Source organism: Henckelia pumila, chromosome 4 (assembly GCF_033568475.1).
Source record: "Henckelia pumila isolate YLH828 chromosome 4, ASM3356847v2, whole genome shotgun sequence".
NCBI classification, from domain to species: Eukaryota; Viridiplantae; Streptophyta; class Magnoliopsida; order Lamiales; family Gesneriaceae; genus Henckelia; species Henckelia pumila.
In genome coordinates this window covers 143,936,544-143,959,262 of record NC_133123.1, presented here as the reverse complement: position 1 = coordinate 143,959,262, position 22,719 = coordinate 143,936,544, and the positions used below count along the sequence as shown (strand labels likewise).

Here is a 22,719-nt window from a genome sequence, read left to right as displayed (position 1 = left end):
CTTGGAAACAAGGAAGAAACAAATCATCTATATCTTTGTTCAAGAACATATATAAAAGATAGAAAATTTGTAACACATTTTTTTAATTAATAAAGAAACAAAAAATGCAACTCTTACAATCTATAATATATGTTGCATTCACAACATATAATTTTTGATTTGGGCCGGGTATTTTAATTTTCAACAAAGTTAATTTGATATTATAAGTGCTTAGAAAGTCTATGCACTAATCACTATAACAAATTGATGAGTTAGCTAGGTAAATCAGGACCATAAGATATTTTTTATTAACTAAGAATCACAATAAATTACTAGGTATATTGAAGGGTATTAAAGTCGAATCAAAATTGATTTATACCACAAATCAGTTATTGAAGACTAATCAACTAATCGAATTACACAAAAATTTCAAATGGAATCGATGTATATATCAATAAATTCATTATTTTCTCGTTCATAATTTATTTTGTAAAAAATTTTAATCCGATCGAATGCAGAACGTACCTAACGAGAAGCCACGCATTAAGTCAAACAATGAAAATGGGACTGCATTTAATGTAATTAATAGTCAATTCAAGTTTGGTCCACTGTCAAAATAAAAAACTAAAAAAAAACTAAAAAATCTAAAACCCAAACGTTAATTACCCTTTATTTTGTTTAATTCTTTCGTTCATATTGATTGATAATTTAAAATCTGTCCATATATATATATATGTATGCTATTGTTACTTGTTGCCTTCTTATAATAAAAAATAACTAATCTTGAAATCACTAGCTAGCTCACTGGTTTAATTTCTTTCCAAAAAGAAGTTTCATATATTGTTCATCATTAATCTCCCTCCTTCCATCATCCAAAGGTGGATTTTTTATTCTTCTTTTTATCTCAAAACTTATCCATTTCTTGTCAAATTTTGTATGTGATCACACACACACACACACACACACACACACATATATATATATATACACACACACACATAGATAAAGAAGAACAATTAATCCAACATTCGGAAAGTGGTCGATTTGGCATTTGCATGCATGCATGAAGATCATGAAGACAAAGGCAAGCCAAGAAAACATGTTTCTGCGCATCATCGCGATTCCGGCTCGGGCTTTAGCCAAGGCCCGAGACTTGTACGTGAAGAGCATAACGCGATATGCCGACAAGATGATCAATTACAGCAACGTTATGGGGATGCCACAGGTTTCAGGCCTACCGAAGAGTTTCAGCGTGAACTCGGCCGGATCACGCCACGACGAGGACTTCCGGGAGCTTGTTCGGGCTGCCTCAGCCAGAAGTACTATCGGTGGTCGAGTAGATTTGGACATGTACATGAAGGCGGAGATGATGAAGTTTCGGGCGGGCTCGGGAAACGGCCCGCTGCCTAGGAGCAGCAGCGTGGCCATGGGTAGAATTGATGAAGACAAGCCATGTTGTTCCTTTGGTGAAGAAATTATTAATATTAATTATATTAAACACAAGTACCCTAGAAGTAAAAGTCATGTCGTTGCGAGAAGCACTGCCATTTGATGATTAATAAGGGTTCAATTTTTTTCATGGTCTACTCCAGTAAATATGTATAGTAACCTCAGGTAAAATAATTATAATAATATATATAATTTATTAATAAAAAAAATTTTAATTTTTATCGTTTCTCCCGATTATTCATTTCTTTGTCATGTTATCGTAGACTAGATGTAAATTGTTTCTACCTACTCTGAACTTAATCTGCTCGTAAAAAAAATATATGGTCAATGAGGAGATTCATGAACATGCATGATCATTTCGTGTATTCAATATATTCAGGCCCCAAGTTCTAAAAAAATTGTAATATTCGATATCATTTTCCCGTCTGTGACAACTGAAACGATAAGATCTTGGTCATGAATTTCTTGTAAAGAAAAGTAAGGATGATATTGCCTTCATATTCTCATCGGCCATGGCATAAAAAAGACCATGCATGTCAAACGAAAGAAAATTATAGAGGTAGTTAATTTTGATTTTTTTTTATTACGCCTGATTAATTTGTAATCAATATTAGAAACAATATCCATTTTATAAATTATAATTATTTTTTGCATCTCAACGAAAAGCGGTTCTTTTTGTGATAAATTAATGTGTATATTTTTTTTTCTTTTTTAAAATAAAGATTAAGTAAAATAATTATTCTAACGACTGCCTGTTTTATTCTTTCATTTGCTCAAGTTTGGCAGTGTACATAGCTATCTCATTTACCTAACCACACGAAAAGAAACCCAATGAATGATTAGTTAGTAGCATAAATTCAAAGCTTATTCCCATTGCCAAATGTAACAATATCACAAGATTGAACATTATTCACTGCGGAAAACCTATATATATATATATATATATATATATACTTGGTGTCTATGACGAGTTTTCAACAATTCTGGTACCTACCTTTAAAAAAATAACAAAAAAATTCTGGTACCTTTTCAAGTTAGCAGTTGGCCTTTGAACAAACCATATATCGATGCAAGAATCGATTATTTTTATTTTTTTGTTGCCACCTTTACCAACCCATTAAATAGCATATATTTTTTGGCTGACTTACCATAAATTTCAACAATACCTACTCCACGAGAACATACGAATTATGGATTTATGATATCACACCATTTTTTATTTTTTTTATTTTTCAACCCATCCAAGATATACAATATACACAAGTAACACCGAATTATACAAAAATTTGGTGTCTAAGTCAAACTTTTTTTTTTTGTGTGTGATTAAAGTCTAAGTCAACTTTAATGCTAGCAATATTCAATAATAACACAAAATCGCCACGAGGCATAAGATAACTTGACGATTGTCGGTATTCATATATATCAGATTTTTCTTCGTTTCATTTAAGTTTATATATATCACACGTCAATATTTTGTGTTATCCAAGTTGGAACATTTTTCTAGTGTGCTGGACAATCTTGTCTCTTTTTCTTTACTTCATACCTTTCATAACAAATTGTGAATAAATGATGACTCACGTATAAATCTTTGCACACCACGTCAATGCAATCTCATTCAGCTTGACTCCATTAATAAATATTTATAAACCGTTTTTATTAAAATATTTTTTACATTTTTTTTATAAAATGTTTTAAAAATTACTTTAAAAATAAGTTTACATTTGAACAACTATTCTATATTAGAGATAAAAAATAATATATTTGATTTCTGTAAATGCACGTTCAATTCTAACCAAAAAAACATCCCAATTGTTTTCTAAAAACCACGGAGAAAACTTTTTTTAAAAAAAATAATATTAAAAAACATTTTACAAAGTCTTGTCCAAACACATATTTAAAAATTTTCATATATAAACACTAAAGACATTTTTAAAAAAACTTTGTCCAAACAGATAATTCACACTATTGTCTAAAATTCATTTGAGATTCATGCATATTAGATAATTCAACGCGTATATAGTGTGCTTCACCCGATTCCATATATTAAATTAACAGTAACATGTAGATTGCATGAGATTGATTCATTGACGCGTGAATGGTGTTTAATTTATAAAGGGGTTCATGTCAATGGTCACGCTGGTTCAATATCAATAGTTGTATATGTCTCTAAAAGCATTACTTTACCATTTCACATTGCTATTAACTTGATGAATATAAGAAATCCAGACCTCAGACCTTCCTAAATTTTGTGTGGCTAAGCTAGTCTCGTCAAAGTTACCGTCTACTGTAACAAGACCTTTTACTAGACTTCTGATTCTTATTCCGAGTTTTTAGAGTACTACACGACGTCCCAAAAACATTCGTACAACAAAACAAGACTTTTAGAGTGTCTGAAGCTCCACTTACCTCAACACATCTCAATCCAAAAGTTGGCCGTGACTCCTCAAGTTAGTCTATGTTTCATCTTTGCAAGCCCAGCAGGAAGCATATTAATATTCCTGTGATTACATGACGGCAAAAGAATTTTCTTCCATCATTTGTCGCGAACTTCTCTTTTGGGAAGTAAATCCACTCTCCTGAATCTGAAATTAAACCTAGTGCCTGTAATGAAATAAAAACTGGCCAACATCAGGACTGCATGGACTATAAATTTGACAATTACAAATTGCCGAAGATAAAGGAGGGGGATAATCAGAACGATCATTACGAATTGCGTTTCTTGAAAGAAACTTCAGTATCTCATCGATTATTATCACCTGCAATAGAGAGAAGTACTAGATGAGACGAGGAAAAAAGATTTTATCCAAAGCCAAAAATGTTTCACAGTCAACACTTCAAATATCAAAACATCCATTACGTCCCCCTCTTAAGTCACTTCAAAGTTGAAGCAACCCACAAGCTTACAGGAGAATTTAACTTCATCGGAACACATACTTACAGGAAAAGACAGATACAAAACAACAGTCCACTCTGCCCAATTTAGTGGCGTAACCTAGCACAATAATTTAGCAACGTGAAAAAGACGAACATGGTTCTCTGCTGAACCCAAAAGGGGATAAAACGATAATGATTTGCTAAAAGAAAGAGAATGTTAACTTACAGAGAAAAGGGCAGAAAGTGGTTGCACATAAAGGATGAGCCCATGAAGCAGCATTGTTAGGACAATTGATCCGAGGAGCCATAAATTACTCCAGGGAGGGATAACCCTACAAGTTGAACACCCAAAGAAAGTAATCTATTGCGCGCAAAGATGATGATTGAATTTAACAAGAAAAAGGAAGTTGTATGCTCATTTGTATGGATTTGCATAGTAGGTTAGTAACTGTGGTGAATCATTTATGTGTATATACACAACACAACCGCCTGTGCATGTTTGCGTGAAAAAATTATGTGTTTTGTGATGTTGGAATTGAGAGTTTTAAAGTATAAAAAACTAGAAAACTGTTGGGTACTAACAAGAGCGACTGATTTTCACTGAGGTTGTTCAATGCATTGAACATCTCGACAACCACAAGTACAGTCATTGAAACAGTTGACGGATGCCGATCACTAAACACGGTGCAAGAATAATCAGTTTCCCTTGTTGAGCAAGTGTCAAAATTTATCTGGGTAGACACATAAAGATGTATTAGTCCATTATTACTGAAACATAAGAAACATAAACACTATATCTGCCACAAGCGGTGACAATTATGGGCAGTTCTATCAACAGAACACACAAATCAATTATAAAGTATATAGTTACAACAATAAATCATTTCAATGTAGCTGGTCCATGAACTCTAATGAAGCACACTAAGTTAGAAAACTCAACTCAACAAAACTCAATAAAAATAGTCAAAAATTTGATTTCATTTGCAACTGAAAATAGGTAAAGAAATAGAAATACAAAGTTCTCAAGAAACACATGACCATGAAACACTTAGATACAAAATAGAATTTTTTTTGCGATAGGAAATGATATTATATTAGATTATGAACAATTACTTATTACAAAAAGCGGGCTAGCAGTTCGCACACTACGCAACTATTACTCGGAAAATATTAACAAAATATATAACTCCAATCCCTTAATAAATCTGAAAGCGAAAATTCCTTAGACTCCATATGCTTCAACTAACATCTGTTGTGTTCTCCTAAATCTTACCAGTTCAGTATATGGTAGTTTAGGCCCGTTATCAGAGTAAAGAAACCACCATACAAATCCAGCAATTGTGGCAAGGCCGACATAAACTGCACCACACAAATACCACAGTTAAATAATTAAATATTAACGAGAATCATCTTACTGTCTCTTCAAGTAACTTCTAATAAATATTCCACCCTAATATTATTTGTAATCATGGATAAATGAAGTTCATGTTAATCCTAATTCCGCGAGAAATGCTTATCATTGAAAGAAAAAAAAACAGTAATCCTTCAGTTTTGACTTCTTAATTCCATATCTAACTCAAAAGCATCAAATGTTAGGCTGTTAAATATATTTGACATTCTGTTAATCCAGTTCCTGAGTAGGAAAAACCGTATCAGCTTTCAACAATTGAGGATGGGTGTTCATAGAGTTAACTAAGTTGTGCTAATTGTGCTTATTATACTTGAGTTCTTTCAAGCACAAACAGAAAAAAATGAATAATTATTTGCTTTCATAAACAGTTAGTCATTTCATGCTTAGACATCTGTATTGCACACAATATCTTAAAATGACACAACTCTCACAAATGAGATAAGCCGTTATTGATCTTGTAAACAGAACAACAGAATGACTGAACAATAATCTACACTCGAAGAAAAAATTAAACCATATGTATGGATGTCCAACCTCCAATAACTAAATAGCGAAAGAACAACCATCCAGTGACAACAGCTTCATTGACCTGATATAAAAGTTAAAAAATTAATGAAAGTCTTTATTCATCCATGGAAAAAACTCATCGATGTTAAAAATCAGCAAGAAGCATAGGAGGAACACACACATCATATATCAACCCATTAAACAATTCATCATCTATGAGAACATGGGGTTGATAATCATTATGCAATAAGATGTTTCAATCAGGTTATGCCATATAACAAGACAAACTGACAAACAGAGTTTTACAGTCACAAAACCCAAAATAATCTCGTCCCAGAATACCTTGCGAGGTTTAGACTTCATAACATCAGAGTCTTGTTTATTGAATCCAATAGCAGTGGCAGGTAAACCATCAGTTACCAGATTCACCCAAAGCAACTGGACCTGCAAGCAGATAACGGGTGGTTAAAAAAATGTAGAAATTCATTTTGACATGGATAAGTAGTCTGAATGAACTTGGCAGCTGAAAATACAAAGGTGTAAGAAACCTATGATACTAAATTAGGCAAAATAGGTGAGCAAGCAATAATATTTAAAATTCGTGATTGAGAAAAACAAAGAAAAATCATTTTGACATGGGAAAGTAATCTGAATGAACTTAGCAGCTGAAATTACAAAGGTGTAAGAAACTTATGAAATCCAGCTAACGTGAACAAGTAATAATATTTAAAAATTTGTGATTGAGGAAAAAAAAGGAGATTATCAAAATAAAAACATGGGGAAAAAATGTGACAACAAAACATAGGAAGGCTAATGAGCCTAGCTTGTCACTCACTGGCACAAGAGTGTCCGGTATACCAAGTAGTGCAGCCAAAAATATGCAAACTACTTCACCAATATTTGAAGAGATCATATATCTGATGAACTGCTTAGTATTGTTGTAAATCGCCCTTCCTTCTGCCACAGCCTGATTAAAATGCAATAATTGTTGACGTGATGCACAATCAGTGAATAAATCTTGATGATAATTCAAGCTTATATGAAGATATCAATTTGTATTAGTGAGTCAAAACCATGGAAAACATATATATGCACAAAAATCTTACTGCAACAATTGTAGCAAAATTGTCATCCGCCAGAACCATGTCCGAAGCACTCTGGATCAAAGTACAGATGGAAAATACTTAGCATACGTGTGCACATACTGATATTGAAATAGAAAATCCTGCCAGTTAGTTGACAGCTATTTTAAGGTAAAAGGGCAAACATGAAACTATTCTTGAAGACTTGCATGTCGGATGGATAACAAAAAAAGAGCAAAAGACATATACTTAAAATGCCAGATATGATCTTGTCATGGAATAAAAAATGAGTCTTTCCTTCACTCTAAAGAGAATTCTGTAGAGAACGAAAGGAATGAGGGCTGTTTTCATTGTGAACCAAGGAATGCTACGAAATAACCAAGGTTAAGGTGTTGGAAGGGTCTAAAAGGGAAGAATGTAAAATGAGTGAGGGATGAGAAAACTGGAAATATAGGGGCATTTGTCTGAGTGTAAACAGCTTAAATAGACTAAATATCACCAACTTTTGTTCCTTGTTTTGAATATTATATCAAACTGTCCCCAAAAAAGTACCTTCGCTACAGCAGTGCCTGACCCCATTGCAATTCCTATGTCAGCTTTCTTCAGTGCAGGTGCATCATTGACTCCATCTCCAGTCATTGCAACCTTAAACAGTCACAGTTTAGGTCTTATCTCATATATTGGGAGATGACATAAATGGATAACTTTTGCCAAGATGATGGATGGAACCACTACATTCATGTATTATATATAAATGTGTGTGTGTGTACAGTATGAAAGGTATACTAAGATGACTAATGCTTTTGCTGCGAGCGATCAAAGTTCGATAAGACAGCACAAAATGGAAAAAAAATTGCTTTCTCAGCGAGTATTGCCATATTGTGCGAAAATCAGAGATTCAAAAAACATAAGAACTCAAGAAAAAGTAGCAAAATTTCAAGTGCACTGAACATGATAACTGTCCCATGCAGATGATGAAAGTTCAAATGGTTTACCACTTCATTTTGATGCTGCAATGCCTCAACAAGCATCCTCTTGTGAGATGGTTCAACCCTAGCACAGGTTTAAGCACGTGTAAATTCTAATAGAATCGAAAATGGAAAGAAAAGGTTAAAGGCCACAGAAATGGCAGACCCTGAAGCATGACAAACTCAGATGCAGCATTAAACCTTTAAAGAAAGAAAAAGTGCATATTAAAAAGATACCTGGTAAAAATAGTCATCCGCTGCAGTGCCACTGTCTTTTGCAGGGCTTGAAGCTCCTCAAACTCAGAAGCAGTGTAAGAAAGCCCTGTGAAGTCATCCAAGTGATCAAAAGCACCAATCCTTCGGCATATTGACTCAGCAGTAGTCTACAAGTATATAATCAATTCAAAGTGACTAGTAGAATTTCTAACACGAAACAAAAATTTTCAGAATTGAGCGAAACACATGATAAAACTAAAATAATATCTGCAGAGAATTATTTTATCATCACACCTTGTTATCCCCAGTAACAACTATCACACGAATTCCAGCAGTCATGCAAGAAAGAATAGCGTTTCTGACTTCATCCCTCGGTGGATCAAGCATACCAACCTTCACCATCCGTAAAAACATAAGAGACATGCTCAAACCATATGTAACAGAATGAGTTTGATGAAGTATCTGGTGTATATTTTTTAATATAAAATTAACAAACACCATATAAATGTGCTACAGAGAAGAGAAAGCATACCAACCCAATAAATGTAAGGTCTTTTTCGTCATTGAAGGACAAAACCTGTTGCCCCAGTGGCATCCTTTTCAAGGCCAGTGCCAAGCATCGTAAAGTTTCTTTTCCTGCAAAACTGATTACAAGAGGTGTTTCGCTTCAAGACTCGAAATTTGCAAATTTCTTACAAGTGCCTAATGCAAAATCAAGCAAAGAACAAACAAATGTCAGAAGCCCAACTTTCAGCGAAAATTACAACTCAATAGTTGCAGAGCCCATTATCGTCAATTTAAAATAAATGGTTCAAAAGCACTTCTGCAGCCAATGTCAGCTACATGTCACTATCATTTAAGGTAAGGTTTACATGGCAAATTTGTCAATCTTCCAGCACGTACTTGGGTGAAAATAACATAGCAACTTATTTTTTTAAAAAAATGTTAACACAAAAATGTACCTATAAATTGGATTTTCAAACACGGACACATGCACAAAATGTAATGAAAATTAGAACTAACCTGTTGAACTTCGACTCTATCTCAGCTCTAATGTTTGATGTTAGAGGAACTGTTGAACCATCAGCATTGCATAAAATGCTTGTGCATCTAGAAAGAATACTCTCTGGGGCACCTTTTGAGAACATAATTTCTATCTGTTTCCGGTTACAGAGCACACTCATCATTTTTCGATCACGAGAGAACTCCAACTGAGAGACCTAGAGGCATTATAATATCAAGACAGATTATAAAACCGCAGTCCCCACATAATAATGCATACCAAAAACAAATGCATACAACAATGTCATTTTTCAAGCCAACCTTTTTGAACTGGCTCTCCCAATAACGATTACAGTAAGATGCACGTTCATGCTTGCTCAGCATATTAAGAGCTGAAGGCATTGAATCAAAACCAGGAAGGCCAATCTGTAAGATATGTTAGAGAAGTGTGCTTTATGGAAGAGAAATATGAAGAGATTAAATAAAGATGAATCAATAACAAAATGCTAGAATCAATAGCAGTATGATTAAACCAACCTTTTCCGTCAGAACCCTGAGAGCTACTTCAGTTGACTCACCAATCTTTTCATAGCTTCGCTTCTCCGGGTTATATTGAATCACAGATTCATTGCAAAGCGCTGAGCACATTGCTATATGAAGAAGACAATGAAATTGTGCTGGGATCTCAAGCTGCATTGTATTCCAAACAAACATTTACTAACAATTAAGAAAAAAACAACTTGATGAAGACACAGTAACAACATTTCAGAAAAAAGCAATCATCAGGTACTTGTAGCATCGACTGCTCAAAAGGGAAAAAATCAAGGTTGAAACATTGGCATGCCTGCAGTAAAAAAACAAACAAGGTACATGAAAAAAAAAAAAAACAGAGCCAATAGGAAAATACATGAAAGTTTAAAGCTAGAAAAACCAAAAAACAAGTGCAAACATGGTTTCACAAAAATCTTCTTTCGGATGGAATCATAATAAAATCCAAGCTGATGAAAACAGAGAAATGATAATAAATGACACGAAGCATTATGCCAAGTGAATCAATTTTTGATATCATCGGAGGGGAGATGATAAGCATAACAAGTATAAATTAATCATGGAACAATATGTGATCAGGATGAATTATAAATTACTCAGTGAAAGATAAGTATAAATGAAAAACATAAAATATGTAACAGAAATAGCTACCTGCACCCCGCTGTTGTCAAAGAGAGAACCTTCTGGGGCGTATGTGGTACCACTGACGTGGTACTCAGCAGTCACAGGACCACGATCAACTGAATGAAGTACACATATCTAGCATTCAAGAAACATATTGTTCACCTCTCAGAAGTTCATATGAGGGGAGTACTAAGCACCTAAGCAGTGATTTAAGATATAATGCATAGCACCACCAAAAGAAAAAAAAACAGAATGAATGAAGAATCGTATGTTTTTAAAACATATTAACTGAATAATACATAACGACAAACACATGCTTTAAAGTAAAGAAAGGATATACTAATAGAAACAGTTGAAAAAGAATCACCAAAGTAAAATTGTAACACTGGATGCAACTATAAATGATGAAATTATGAAGCAGAAATATAAAGAAATTCATATGAAGAGAAAAACAGTTCGCTTTGGCTGCACAGTGGGCCAGCTTGGCTGTAGTAAAAGAAAAGGAAAAGAATTGGTGATATTAACAATGAAAGTGACCGTGCAAATGCACTAAACCTCAACCAAATAGAAATATTTTTGGGAAAGGGAGGGAAGTGATTTGTGATTAAAATGAACAACCAAACAATATAAAATAATGTAAATATAAAGAATAAAGTCTGGAAAGGATAATTGAACACCTTCGAGACAGACATCATATTGGTGGTCAGAGTACCAGTCTTGTCACTGCAAATCACTGTAGTGCAACCTAATGTCTCTACTGATGGTAATGACCTTACAATAGCATTTAAACGGGCCATTCGCTTGGTTCCAAGAGCCAGACACCTAAAACATTACAAGGAAAATTACAAGCTGTAAGTTTGGTGAGAATGATGAGCTGCATGTGGTGTAAGAATTTTAAAAAATTAAAGATCATTTGCCCCACAACACTCACGAGCACCTCTGAAAAACTAAACGATTGAAAATCAGAGACTGAATGAACACTGAATCAGGTGAACACAATAGTTTAACAGTCTGAACCCTAATTAGACTGCCAAAAACTCTTTCCTTTTGTTAAGCATTCAAGTTATGTGCTTATATTCTGCACCGAAAAAAAAAATATTTCCACTATCAAAGGCAAAATGATTACAGCATATTTGGTAGTATTAATACAGAAAACAAAACTTCAGAACGGGGATAATGTGACATCATGAACAAGGCAATCAAAACTCAGTAAGGATACAACACCTCCAAGTGGTTGCTCAGACGAGTCAGGGAAAATGAGTACACTATACTTGGTAATAGAGGTGTAAATAAATAGAGCCGGCTTGAAAAATTTTTGATTCGTGCTCAAGATCAGCGAATTTAAGCCAAACTCGAACACGTAAGAACATTTTTTTCGAGTCAAACTTGAGGCCAAATTTATTATTAAATAGCTACATTTTGAGCCTTTCGGACCTTCAAATAACTCGTGACATATTCTAATATATTCAGCCGCGCTCGAACTCGAGACTTGATTCAAAGGAATTCAAGCCAAAAATATTTAAATTTTAGGGCTTCAAATTTATCTCGAATTTCAGTCTTAAAATTTTTGTTAGTGAAGAAAACTGAGACAGCAAAGAGTTGAGTCAAATATTTCTTACCTAATCACTACCAAAAAAAATAAAAACGTTCTTCAGCAGTTAATATTCTACGTGTTAATGTGAGCAAGATACACAAGTTTCTTAATTCTGAAACATGCAAACATCTACTGTCGAATAATTTGTCAAATAAATTGTTCTTGAAGAAGTGCATAGAGAGCTATCAAAATGTAACAGCCACATCACATAAACAGCATAATCACTATATGTGAAGCTAAGCACCAACGTTGTAACAACAGCAGGAAGCCCTTCAGGAATGGCTGCAACAGCAAGAGCAACTGCAATCTAGAAAGGGCAAAACAAAATTAGTCTTATCACCCATAAAATTTAGACATGTCATTATAAACAACATGGATGTTGATATAAAGTTAATATTTTACAGCAAGAGGCAAAAAAAAAATTAAAATTAGAAGGAAACAGAAGCAAGGCTATTGAGTATTTTTACATAATTCAATTTAGGCGTTTAAGGGGAAATATTGCTGCATGTTTTGGTCTGAAACCTCACATTATGCACCAAACACAATTATTGTCGCATATTTAATCACATCCATGATAAACACTTTAGCTAGTTGAAAACAAGGCAGGATAGTAATACCTCATACCCCTACAACTTATCACAGAAAAAATCACATAAAACCAAACCACGTACCTTGAAGTAGTGTATAGCACCTTGCAACAAGCCACCGTGAATAGGATCCCGAAAATGACCTATGTTCACAATCCAAACTAATACACAAATGCCTGCAATAACCTAAGTAGAACAAGCAATATCAAAAGAAATGAGATAAAACTAGTAGCATATTCAAATGGATAATGATTCTTGGATCAAATACAAAAGTAAGCATAAATCGACAAGGTTAATGTTTACAATCACCTTAGCCAAAAAGGAACCAAATTCATCCAACTTTTTCTTTAGAGGTGTTGCATCCTGCATTATACAATGGTCAATTGCAACGATCCGAATCTAGTAGCTACTCTGACGAGGATATATATTTGGTAGCAGTGATACCAACAAAATTTCAAAAGGGGGAACAACATATAAACGCATATTAGAAAATTATTTCTTAGATCAAGGCATCATGTTCTCTCTACTGTAGAGACAAAACTAACAAGTGACGTGTATTTATCCAAGGGGATGATATTTCGCTTATAGAAACAGCCCCGAGTTATTAGAGCAATCCTCCACTATCCATTATTTTCTTTACGGGCGTACAACGAAACTCAATTACCAACCAAAAGAGCTACCCATATTTGAGAAAATACAAGAGAAACTCACATCTTCTGTGATCAGCATAGAGTCACGGATGCTTCCCATTGCCGTATTAGAGCCAACTCCAGTTACAACAGCTCTAGCTCTTCCAGCAACTACCACTGTTCCCTAAAAAATAAATGCAGGCAAATGTTGAACGTTATGCGCTCAAAAGTAGCTACCGAGGAAGTTATTGAAGTAGGGAACAACAATGAATAAAGATATTCCAATTTGCATTCACCCGCACTAGGCCTCGTGACATCTAATGTAGCAACTCAACTGGTATTTTGGTAGATCCATCTATAATATAATAAACCAATTTGAAAAGTTGGAGTTAAACTATGTTGCTATCAACATTTTCCATCTTCAGTTCAATTAGTTTTTCCCCTACAGGAAGTTGATAAATATCTGGTTATCCAATTGAAATGAATTTCTTACTGGACAATCATGTACTCCCAATTATTTGACCACATGCTTATACTATCATGAAATGTGGATTATGGAGCAGAAGGGATGATAAAAGAAAACTTGAGCCTCAATTAACAAGCCTCCTGCGTACGCAACACTACCACATAAGCTAGGGGCCAGTCGAATCCAAAATCTTTTCAAAGTGATCATCAAACATCATCAAAGCAGGGCTGACTTCAGTTCCTGGATTTAGAATGAAATGAAAATAGAAGCATCACATAATTAGGCCACTGCGGCACTAAAACATGATGCCGAATGTTCCTAGCATGAGTGCTTCATCGATGAACCACACAGACTGCTCACCCTCTTCATAAATTCATAATATTGCATGCACTGATGACCGAACTTCATGTGCTCTTTAGCATAGCCATATGACAGCACTTATCAAATGCATACCAGGAGAAGGTTTAAATTTTTTTACCGAAAATAAAATGTTTGTCTTGTCTTGGTATACGGCATTAGTCACATTGGTGGCATCCAGTTCTTTTTCCACAGAAAAGCTCTCACCTGTAATAAGTCAATGAATAATATGTATTATCACCTTCGACAGACACTAAGGTACTGTTTGGTACATAGGATAATATAATCAAATAATATGGATAAATAATATGAGTGATAAAAAATACATTAGACATTAGGTAATTTATGTAGTGTAATTAATCATATGAAGTTTGGCGTATAGGTTAAGTGTGGGTTATGCAATCCATGATTATTTCATCATCCACAGCAAAAGGGACTAATATTGAAAGAATTACAACACCAACAGAAAAAAACGATCAGATATTTATTAAATTGCACAAGCATTATGTCACAAAAAGATACATATTTACAATGATAGTATGATACAAATAAGACAGCACCCTTAATGTGCTAGAGATGGAAACTCAAAAATTTTGTTTCAAATGACAGAGTGCCAGCATTTAGCAAATGACAAAGTGCCAAGATCAACGGCCTCAAGTGAAGTTCACGAGATACAACTGCACCACAATTCAGAAGTAAAGTGAGCTTTTGAGATACTTCATTTTATTTTGACACAAATAGGCATGTCTAAAAATCGACAGATTTTTATGTTAAATGTAGGGTGTAATAAAATTGATGAAAATGATGTTTATGCTCTCTCTATAGGGCTGCCAACTCAAATTTAATAAACCATAGCAACAAGGAACATAAAAATAATATATATGCGTAAGATGTGTTCCAAACTCCTATATCTTCTGTTTAAGTTGAAGCCTTGAAGGAGAAATTCACCCATTTTTCCTTGAAATAAATCTCGACAAGAATAAACTACAACGCCTTTAATTTTTAAAGTCTTTTACCATCAATATTTCGAATTTACCACCAAAGAACTTTGAGGTATTGATCTGATATAATTTAAATCATCTTTTAATCTTGCAAATTTCTCTTGCCAAGAGTTACTAATTAATCATGTTTAATAACATAATTTCGAACTTTATTTTTAATATTTTTAGCTAATTTTTTTCTACAAAATTTTTAATGATGTACCACTCACACAATACCTAAATTAACTTTTAGTTTCAACACACATATTTTAAATGACATGGATTTACTTGTTAAAACAAAATTTTCAAGAATCTCAACTTTATTTATGTTTTAAATTCTTGTTTCCGTTTCATCCGTTTTCTTCTCCCCATAGGCCATATCTACACTTCTGCACCTCACGGTACACATGGCTAATCATCTCTCTCACACGTTTAACACATCACTGCACAACACACATCTGTTTGAGCAGTGGAAGGTTGAGTTCAAGAGCTAAAAAATTGATCTCGGGAAGCTGCTTCAAGGTGAATAGTGGTGTCACACAGGAGGGAGCTTCAGCGAGGTTGGTGGTTTAGAGGGAAAGATAACTCGACTTATAATTTCAAAATTAGTATTTACATGACATTGTTGTAATTAAATTCAATACATTTCTCAGCCTTCTAAGAGTATTGCAATAATGAGGGGGTAAATTTGGTGTCAGGGGAGGATGTCATAATTTTATACAGAACACACCTGTAAGAATCGCTTGATCAACTCGTAATTGATCACTCAGCATCTCTATCATCCTCATATCTGCTGGAATTTTGCATCCCACTAACAGAAACAAACCATCAAAATTATTTCACAGAAAAATTAGCACCTCTAGGAACTTAGAACTGCTAAACAAGCAATGAATAACATACCGCTGACCTCTACAATATCCCCAGGGACAAGATCTGTAGCAGGTAATATTGAGAAGCAACCTATCACAATTGTTGACAATGTAAAATGTCATTATGAATCATGAAAAGTCATATACCACGTATAGACACATGATTCAGCATCAAGTAACGAGAAAAAGAGGATCACGAGTCAAGACGACAATAATCATATCTTGTGGAAACTATAAGCCACAAAGGGCATGAGATCAAGTTCTCAATGGTCAAAATATCAACAGCTGAACAGCACGTATTTTTAATTTGTTTAAGTGTTTATAAAAAAAGTGATTGAAATAGTGTGAATGCTACTCAGGGTTGTGCAGCAATAGACACAAATGTAATCCATACACTCCCTCACCCGTACAACTCATACTTGCACAAGGAAAAGAGAAGCAAGGAGCAAAAATGGCAAAATTAATAACAACTTGTTATTATTAATCATGAAAAAAATGAATAAAGTGTGACACTGAACATAAGAGGAAACATCATAAAATTCGTGAATAAATGAATGAGGCGAGTCCCAAACTTCCTAACCTTAATTTTCCACTCCAATGGGATATTACAATCAGAAATCAAAAATATAATTTGGAACTAAATTTCCTATTGTTAAGAATATGATATATTCTTGATATTATTTTATTATTAGGAATTTTTTTTCCACTATATTTATCCTAATATATTTCACCTATAATATAAAGAGGTTATGGTAGTAATTCAAATCACCCTTGTTTAATCGAGTTTTAGCCCTTTGGTTATTGTGTAATGAATGTGGGTTTTAGTGGCCGAACCAAGTAAGTTGGTTATGTATTCAATATGTTTTTACTACTTTATAATTCAACATTTATTACAATAACCATCTAAAATGAGGCATATGGTAAGTATATAAAAACATGGCAGAAAACCTAATCAAATCACACGTGAGCATCAAGTTCTTCACTCTCAGCACAGCTAGAACAAGAGTCGTGTAACATCCATACACTAGACAGGCGCCAGTTATTAGATAAAAAATCTATCTCATTTTACCAAAAGACAGGCATCACTGGATTGACCCATAAATTAGCTAAATTACACAATATTGCCACCAATTTAGATAAAAATATAACTCATTAATCACTCTAAAAAATCAATATACTGTGTGACACAACTATATCAGGAACTAAGTATCTAAAATAAATCTACGTCGGCACAAAAAATGAGACATCTCCATGACCTCACAAAATGTTTGTTTACCATTTCGCAGAACAGTTGCAACGTCAGCTTGGTATGCGCGCAGTTCCTGTAATCCAAACAAATAGGCAAATAAATTTAATTTGCTAGGACCTCAAGGGAAACACAGAAAGTCATTATTTGGATGATAATTAAAAGAAAGAAAAATAAACTCAAGAGCAGGTGTCTGGGTTACGGAATATTGATGGCAAAATGTGATCTTGACTTTTATAATTTTTATCTTCTTAAATGAGAACAACGTATTCACTAAATATCTGGTCTCATGCAAAAATAAGTACATCTGAAAAAGCCCTACACTATTGTGCTCAAAAGGCAGAAGGGCGATTTGATACAAGCATCCAAGACTTCTCAAAACAGGGAAAATGAGAGCTGCGAAGAATTCTAGATTTGCTCAAAATGTCTTGTATCGATATTCAAGACACACCATTTAAAACCCAGCACGTAAGATAATGATTAATTATACTGAAATGAAATAATCCGAAGAGGCAGACTTTTTTGGTCCGCTGAATTATCAGCTTTGACTGCCAGTTTGTTGTTTAACTTTGAGGAAGAATAACAGTACATCAATGAGAACAGAGGGGTGCAGAAGTTAACTGAGAATGAAAGGAAGTTTGCTAAATATTGAAATCTTTCTCTTCAAAGGCCAAAGGGGTAACAGGAATCCAAATGAATCGACAATTGGCATCAGGGCTCCAAAGGAATCTGCAATTTTATAAGCTCCCGCAAACTATTTAATTCACCTTTGTGATTAATGGTGTTTTAGGTATATATTATAAGTGCAGTAGTAATCCTAATGCATTGGTGGGAGGCCACTGTTTCGATCTTTTAATGGAATCGTAAAATTGATACTTAAATGTAGCATGGTACTAAGACTCTTAGTTGCTCTTTCATGGTACTATGACTCTTAGTTGCTCATTTATATGTAGCATGGTACTAAGATTTATATCCAGGGAAAAGACACGGATCAACTCTTTGACAAATACATTAAGAAGCAATTGACAATCTTCGAAACTATGTTAGTTTACACTCTTTGTACCTGTTAGTTTTAGCGAGGAAAATGACTTGGTGCAAGTTACAATGACAATAAGCAGACCAGCACACGGAAGGGAAGCATAATTTGATAGGAAAAGCGTAAGAAAATTTAAATACATCTCGGGCTTCCAGAATCTCGTATAATACCAAAACTGACCTCGAGGGCTTTCTCAGCATTTGTTTCCGTGATTACCCCAACAGCCGCATTTGCAGCCAGTATCATTAGAATAACCTATAAAATTAAATATCCCAAAATTATTAAAAGACTCAAAAACATCAGATTCAGTCAACCTTTGTTTCCGGGATTACTCTGACAACTGCATCTGTAGCCAGTAACATGAGAATAACATATTATAAGTAAATAGCTTGAAACTTTTTTTAAAAGACTTGCAAACAACAGATAGAGTATGTAGGTTGGTATATAATAAGGTGAATTCTTTCAAAAATTTTATCATCAACCTCCAAAGCTCTATTGATGAATTCATTGTTCTTCCAAGAACAATTTATTTTTACATCACAAGTATTAGAATCACAGGGACACTAACGGTCGTGGGTTAAAGTAGTATAAGGCATAAGGCGAGGCATACACCTTATTGAAGTATGATGCTCAGAGAGACAATGCACTAGATTCTAAAATTTTGAAATGAAATTTCATCATTGTACCTAAAAATTTTTTAACGACAATAGAACAAATATTAAAAAAAAAGAATTAATATTGTTTTCCGTTCACTTTAAAATCACCATCCCTACATTTAATGCAGATTTATAAGTTGAGTTGAGCTTTTAACAACCAAGGTTCATGTATCACAGCAAAAATATTGTGCTATATTGAAGTCCTATGCCTTGGCTTGCGTCTGTACCCATGGTTGCAAGGGACTTTTAGTATATATATTTACACTAAGTCTCCTACCAAGCCCAGCTCTACTAAAACATAAGCAAAATCAATGCAAAATGCAATCACTCAAGTACAGTTTCGTGATTGAGCAATTAAACACGGTGAAACACAAAGATAGATAAGGAGTACAATCTTGACCCACTGGAAAGAAAAGTTCTCCACTGACATTATACAAGATACTATATTATCCTGGTCTCTCAGTCAACTAACACCCAGAGCTTTGGACCGTTCAAACTTGCAAACTGTTGACTTAGAGAAATCGTATATAGCACCAAAATAAATATAGATTAACTCTGTATATTTTCTTCTCATCCTTTGTCCATCAAATCAACCTTAAAATTAAAAGATAGATTTTATTAAAGCTTCAAAACACTAAGAAACGGGTAAAACAAGACTTCTCATAACGGCCTGTCATAATTCAAGGCCGAACCTAGATAATGAAAACAAGCTTCAAAATATCTGAAACTTGTAAAATGATTAGGATACTGCAGGTTATGGAATCGGCCAAAACGCTCATAAATCTGTGCACTCGTAAAACTATTATAAAATTGCCAAAACTGTTATCTTACCGAAGGCTCCAAAAAAGCAGATAAGCCTGTCTCTCCATTAGCTAACGCCAATATGAAAGAGACTAAAGCAGCTGCAATTAATATCTTTACAAGCAAATCATCAAATTGTTTTAGCACTAATTTCCAAAAAGGAGTGCCTGCAATAAATTTGAAGAAAAGGTTGGCAACCACTTCCATTTCAGGCAACACCAAAAATATTCTTATGCATTAAGAAGTGATTCCAAAACGTGCAGCAAAAACAAGATGACAACTAAATCCAAGTAAAAGTTCAATTTATTAATTGATGCAACAGAAGACTAGATAGATTTAAACACTGTTTTCTTTCTTTTAAAAGTTTTTTTTTGTTGAGATTGTAAGGAGGGAGTAAGACCCTTAAACAGAGAATAAAGCGAAAAACAAACATGTTTGCTTAATCCTTGTTGACACTGCATCCCTTTTAACCAGGATTTGGTTACTGCATTAACATAGTTAAGACTAAGCCCTAAAAAATATGAAATGCACGGCCAAAAAAAAAGAGATTGATTTTTTTTATAAAAAAACACTTAAAATGCAATTTTTACACTCTTCAGTTCATAAAATATAAGGAAAAAACAATAGGTGACTGCAAAGGTAGTGGAAGTGAGTGTGTCAGTTCTAAGCTCACAAGTATGAGAACATGGAAAAGGAGAGAAAGATTCAGGTCTACTTACTTGGTTCTTGAGGTAGCACTGAAATAAGCATAGCACATGCATCCAAAGAGTCAAAAGAAACACATTAGATATGATTTTTTAAAATAAATAAATAAAAGGAAGTGATTTGAAATAAATGAAACAGGCTAAAATGTTAAATAGTGAAAATGTAAAAAGGTGTTATTAGTTATAAAAATAATAAACCAAAACATAGAAACAGGGGAACTGTTAGTCACTTAGTTGTTTCTCCGGTGATAAGTGCTCCCATATAAGACTAGTTACATGTCTATAATTTCTCGAATGGTTAAAATCAGATTGTTTTATGGCATAAAAAATAGGGCATACAGATTTTTAATTCCCAAAAAAAAAAAAATCCTTGGATTAGAAATATGAATAGATTTTTAAGACAAGAAACCTTGCTCCCAGTTGTTCCCAAAAGAGGCCATTTGAAAAGAAATTAGCAGGAATGGGCACCAAAACCCACTCCCGAAAACCTTTAACACTCCCACCCACCAAAAATATATAATGGTTCTCAAGAACAACACAACCAAACTCATGCACAAACTACTCTAAGCGTAGATGTTCAAGTCTAATTTTCTGAACTAATGAGTTATGATCATCCAGAATAATACATCACTGACCATTTTTCCCATACAATCTTCCGTGCTCTGCCACCTGAAGCATCCAAAGATAAGCACTTTCAAGATCAGAACTCCAAATAATGAAAATTACAAGTATGGCCTCTTCATTAGAATGCTTTTTCACATCGATGGATATCAAGGAAAAAGGTAACTGAATGGTAAACTCAAAACGATCGAGTGATGGTTAACTTGTAGAAATTACCTGGAAGTCTGTCAACCCTCGACTTGAATCCACGGAAAAGAATTCCAAAACCTATCCGAACGACCAATTTATTATAAAATGGAGTAAAATCTCAAGTCGCCAGCCACATCTAAACTGCCGCCACTTAAAACAACAACTCAAAAGGCTATCAATTTGCCATGATCATCAAATTAAGATAGACATTAAAAAAATTAACAACAGGAAGACTAGTTCCAATCACTAATTTAACTCCACGGTATCGCACATTCCTTGATGGAATCTTGCAACAAAAAGCTACAAGAAATATCAAAATCTTAAATTTGGTCGATTCAAAGCAGAGAGCGAAAGCACCACCAAAATTCGTTGGCTTTCCATGGTTAATTAACTGGATCTGAATGCACACAAAGAAAACAGGGTAGCTAACCTCTGGGACAGATCTCGCATATGCATTTTCCATTCGCAAATTCACGAAGGGAAGATTGGCAACTGACGAAATGCTTTGTCCCCACCAGTTTGTTTCTATTGAACAGCAATCCAGCGAAACGTTATAACTAAGCTACCGTTTATATTTATCACTGTTAAACTATAGGGTTTATGATTACTTACTAAGCAATGATGCAACACACATTTTCTTTTTTACCTTATTATCATATGCAATTAATTATACTCACTATAATTAGTAATATTAGTTTATTATTATAACGAAAATATTAGTATTTTTTTACGTGGAAAATTATATTTTTTTAACTCCGATAAAACTTTTATAAATTAATAATGTTAGAAATGATAACTTTGTTATCATAGAAGTATTAATTAATTGATAAATATTAATTTTTTTTATTAAATTAACAGAAAATTAAATTACCTTAAAAATCATCTTGTTTAATTAATACTTGACATGTTATTTGAATTAATATATTTAAAAAATTAATTATATATATGTTTATGTATATAAAGAAGGGAAAATTGCTTTTTTGGTCCTGTATGTTTGTCATTTTGCGATTTTGGTCCTTTATATTTTCAGATTGCAGTTTTAGTCCGCTATCTTTATTTTTTTGGCAATTTTAGTCCTTTTTCCGATGTGGCGCTGACGTGGCACCAATTCAATGCTGATGTGGAGCTGACGTGTACAGTTCCACGTCAGCATTTTCGAAGAAAAAGGACCGAAATTGCCAAAAATCGAAACATACAGGACTAAAACTGAAATGTGAAAACATAAAGGACCAAAATCGCAAAGTGACAAACATACAGGACTAAATTTGCAATTTTCCCTATAAAGAATAGTGATAGTCGATATTTTTAATAATTCATTGATAC

The 22,719-nt window shown here is 33.8% G+C and overlaps 2 protein-coding genes across 3 annotated transcripts; one reads left to right on the top strand and one right to left on the bottom strand.

The window, feature by feature from the left end:
* Positions 1 to 1,051: 1,051 nt before the first annotated feature.
* LOC140861958 (uncharacterized) lies at positions 1,052 to 1,531 on the top strand. Its single transcript, XM_073264959.1, has one exon. It carries the CDS (start codon positions 1,052 to 1,054, stop codon positions 1,529 to 1,531), a length of 480 nt encoding a protein of 159 aa, XP_073121060.1.
* A 2,058-nt stretch (positions 1,532 to 3,589) lies between these two features.
* LOC140894690 (calcium-transporting ATPase 3, endoplasmic reticulum-type) lies at positions 3,590 to 21,957 on the bottom strand. Of its 2 annotated transcripts, XM_073303264.1 has the most exons (35): positions 21,827 to 21,957; positions 21,424 to 21,474; positions 21,222 to 21,255; positions 20,602 to 20,619; positions 19,913 to 20,049; positions 18,606 to 18,680; positions 17,420 to 17,465; positions 16,175 to 16,234; positions 16,005 to 16,085; positions 14,416 to 14,501; positions 13,554 to 13,655; positions 13,152 to 13,205; positions 12,927 to 13,028; positions 12,504 to 12,562; positions 11,339 to 11,483; positions 10,689 to 10,796; positions 10,279 to 10,332; positions 10,026 to 10,178; positions 9,810 to 9,914; positions 9,510 to 9,706; positions 9,019 to 9,130; positions 8,781 to 8,879; positions 8,508 to 8,653; positions 8,298 to 8,355; positions 7,855 to 7,947; positions 7,327 to 7,377; positions 7,056 to 7,187; positions 6,563 to 6,664; positions 6,248 to 6,302; positions 5,576 to 5,661; positions 4,885 to 5,033; positions 4,529 to 4,634; positions 4,367 to 4,420; positions 4,136 to 4,184; positions 3,590 to 4,029 (listed from the first exon to the last, which is right to left on the bottom strand). In XM_073303264.1, the coding sequence occupies exons 1-35, from the start codon at positions 21,857 to 21,859 to the stop codon at positions 3,962 to 3,964; spliced, it is 3,060 nt and encodes a 1,019-aa protein (XP_073159365.1). In that variant the 5' UTR covers positions 21,860 to 21,957; the 3' UTR covers positions 3,590 to 3,961. The 2 variants fall into 2 exon arrangements, with proteins under 2 accessions (XP_073159365.1, XP_073159366.1); XM_073303265.1 differs by lacking the exon at positions 10,279 to 10,332.
* Positions 21,958 to 22,719: the final 762 nt, after the last annotated feature.

Bases quoted from the DNA above. Each gene is read 5' to 3' on its own strand.
- LOC140894690 (XM_073303264.1), bottom strand. From the start codon at position 21,859: ATGGAAAATGCATATGCGAGATCTGTCCCAGAG. The intron at 8,880-9,018 runs GTATGCTTTCTC...CGGATGGTGAAG, and splicing joins ACCTTACATTTATTGGGTTG to GTTGGTATGCTTGATCCACC. The intron at 7,378-7,854 runs GTACTTTTTTGG...ACTTTGATCCAG, and splicing joins CAGGCACTGCTGTAGCGAAG to AGTGCTTCGGACATGGTTCT.
- LOC140861958 (XM_073264959.1), top strand. From the start codon at position 1,052: ATGAAGACAAAGGCAAGCCAAGAAAACATGTTTCTGCGCATCATCGCG.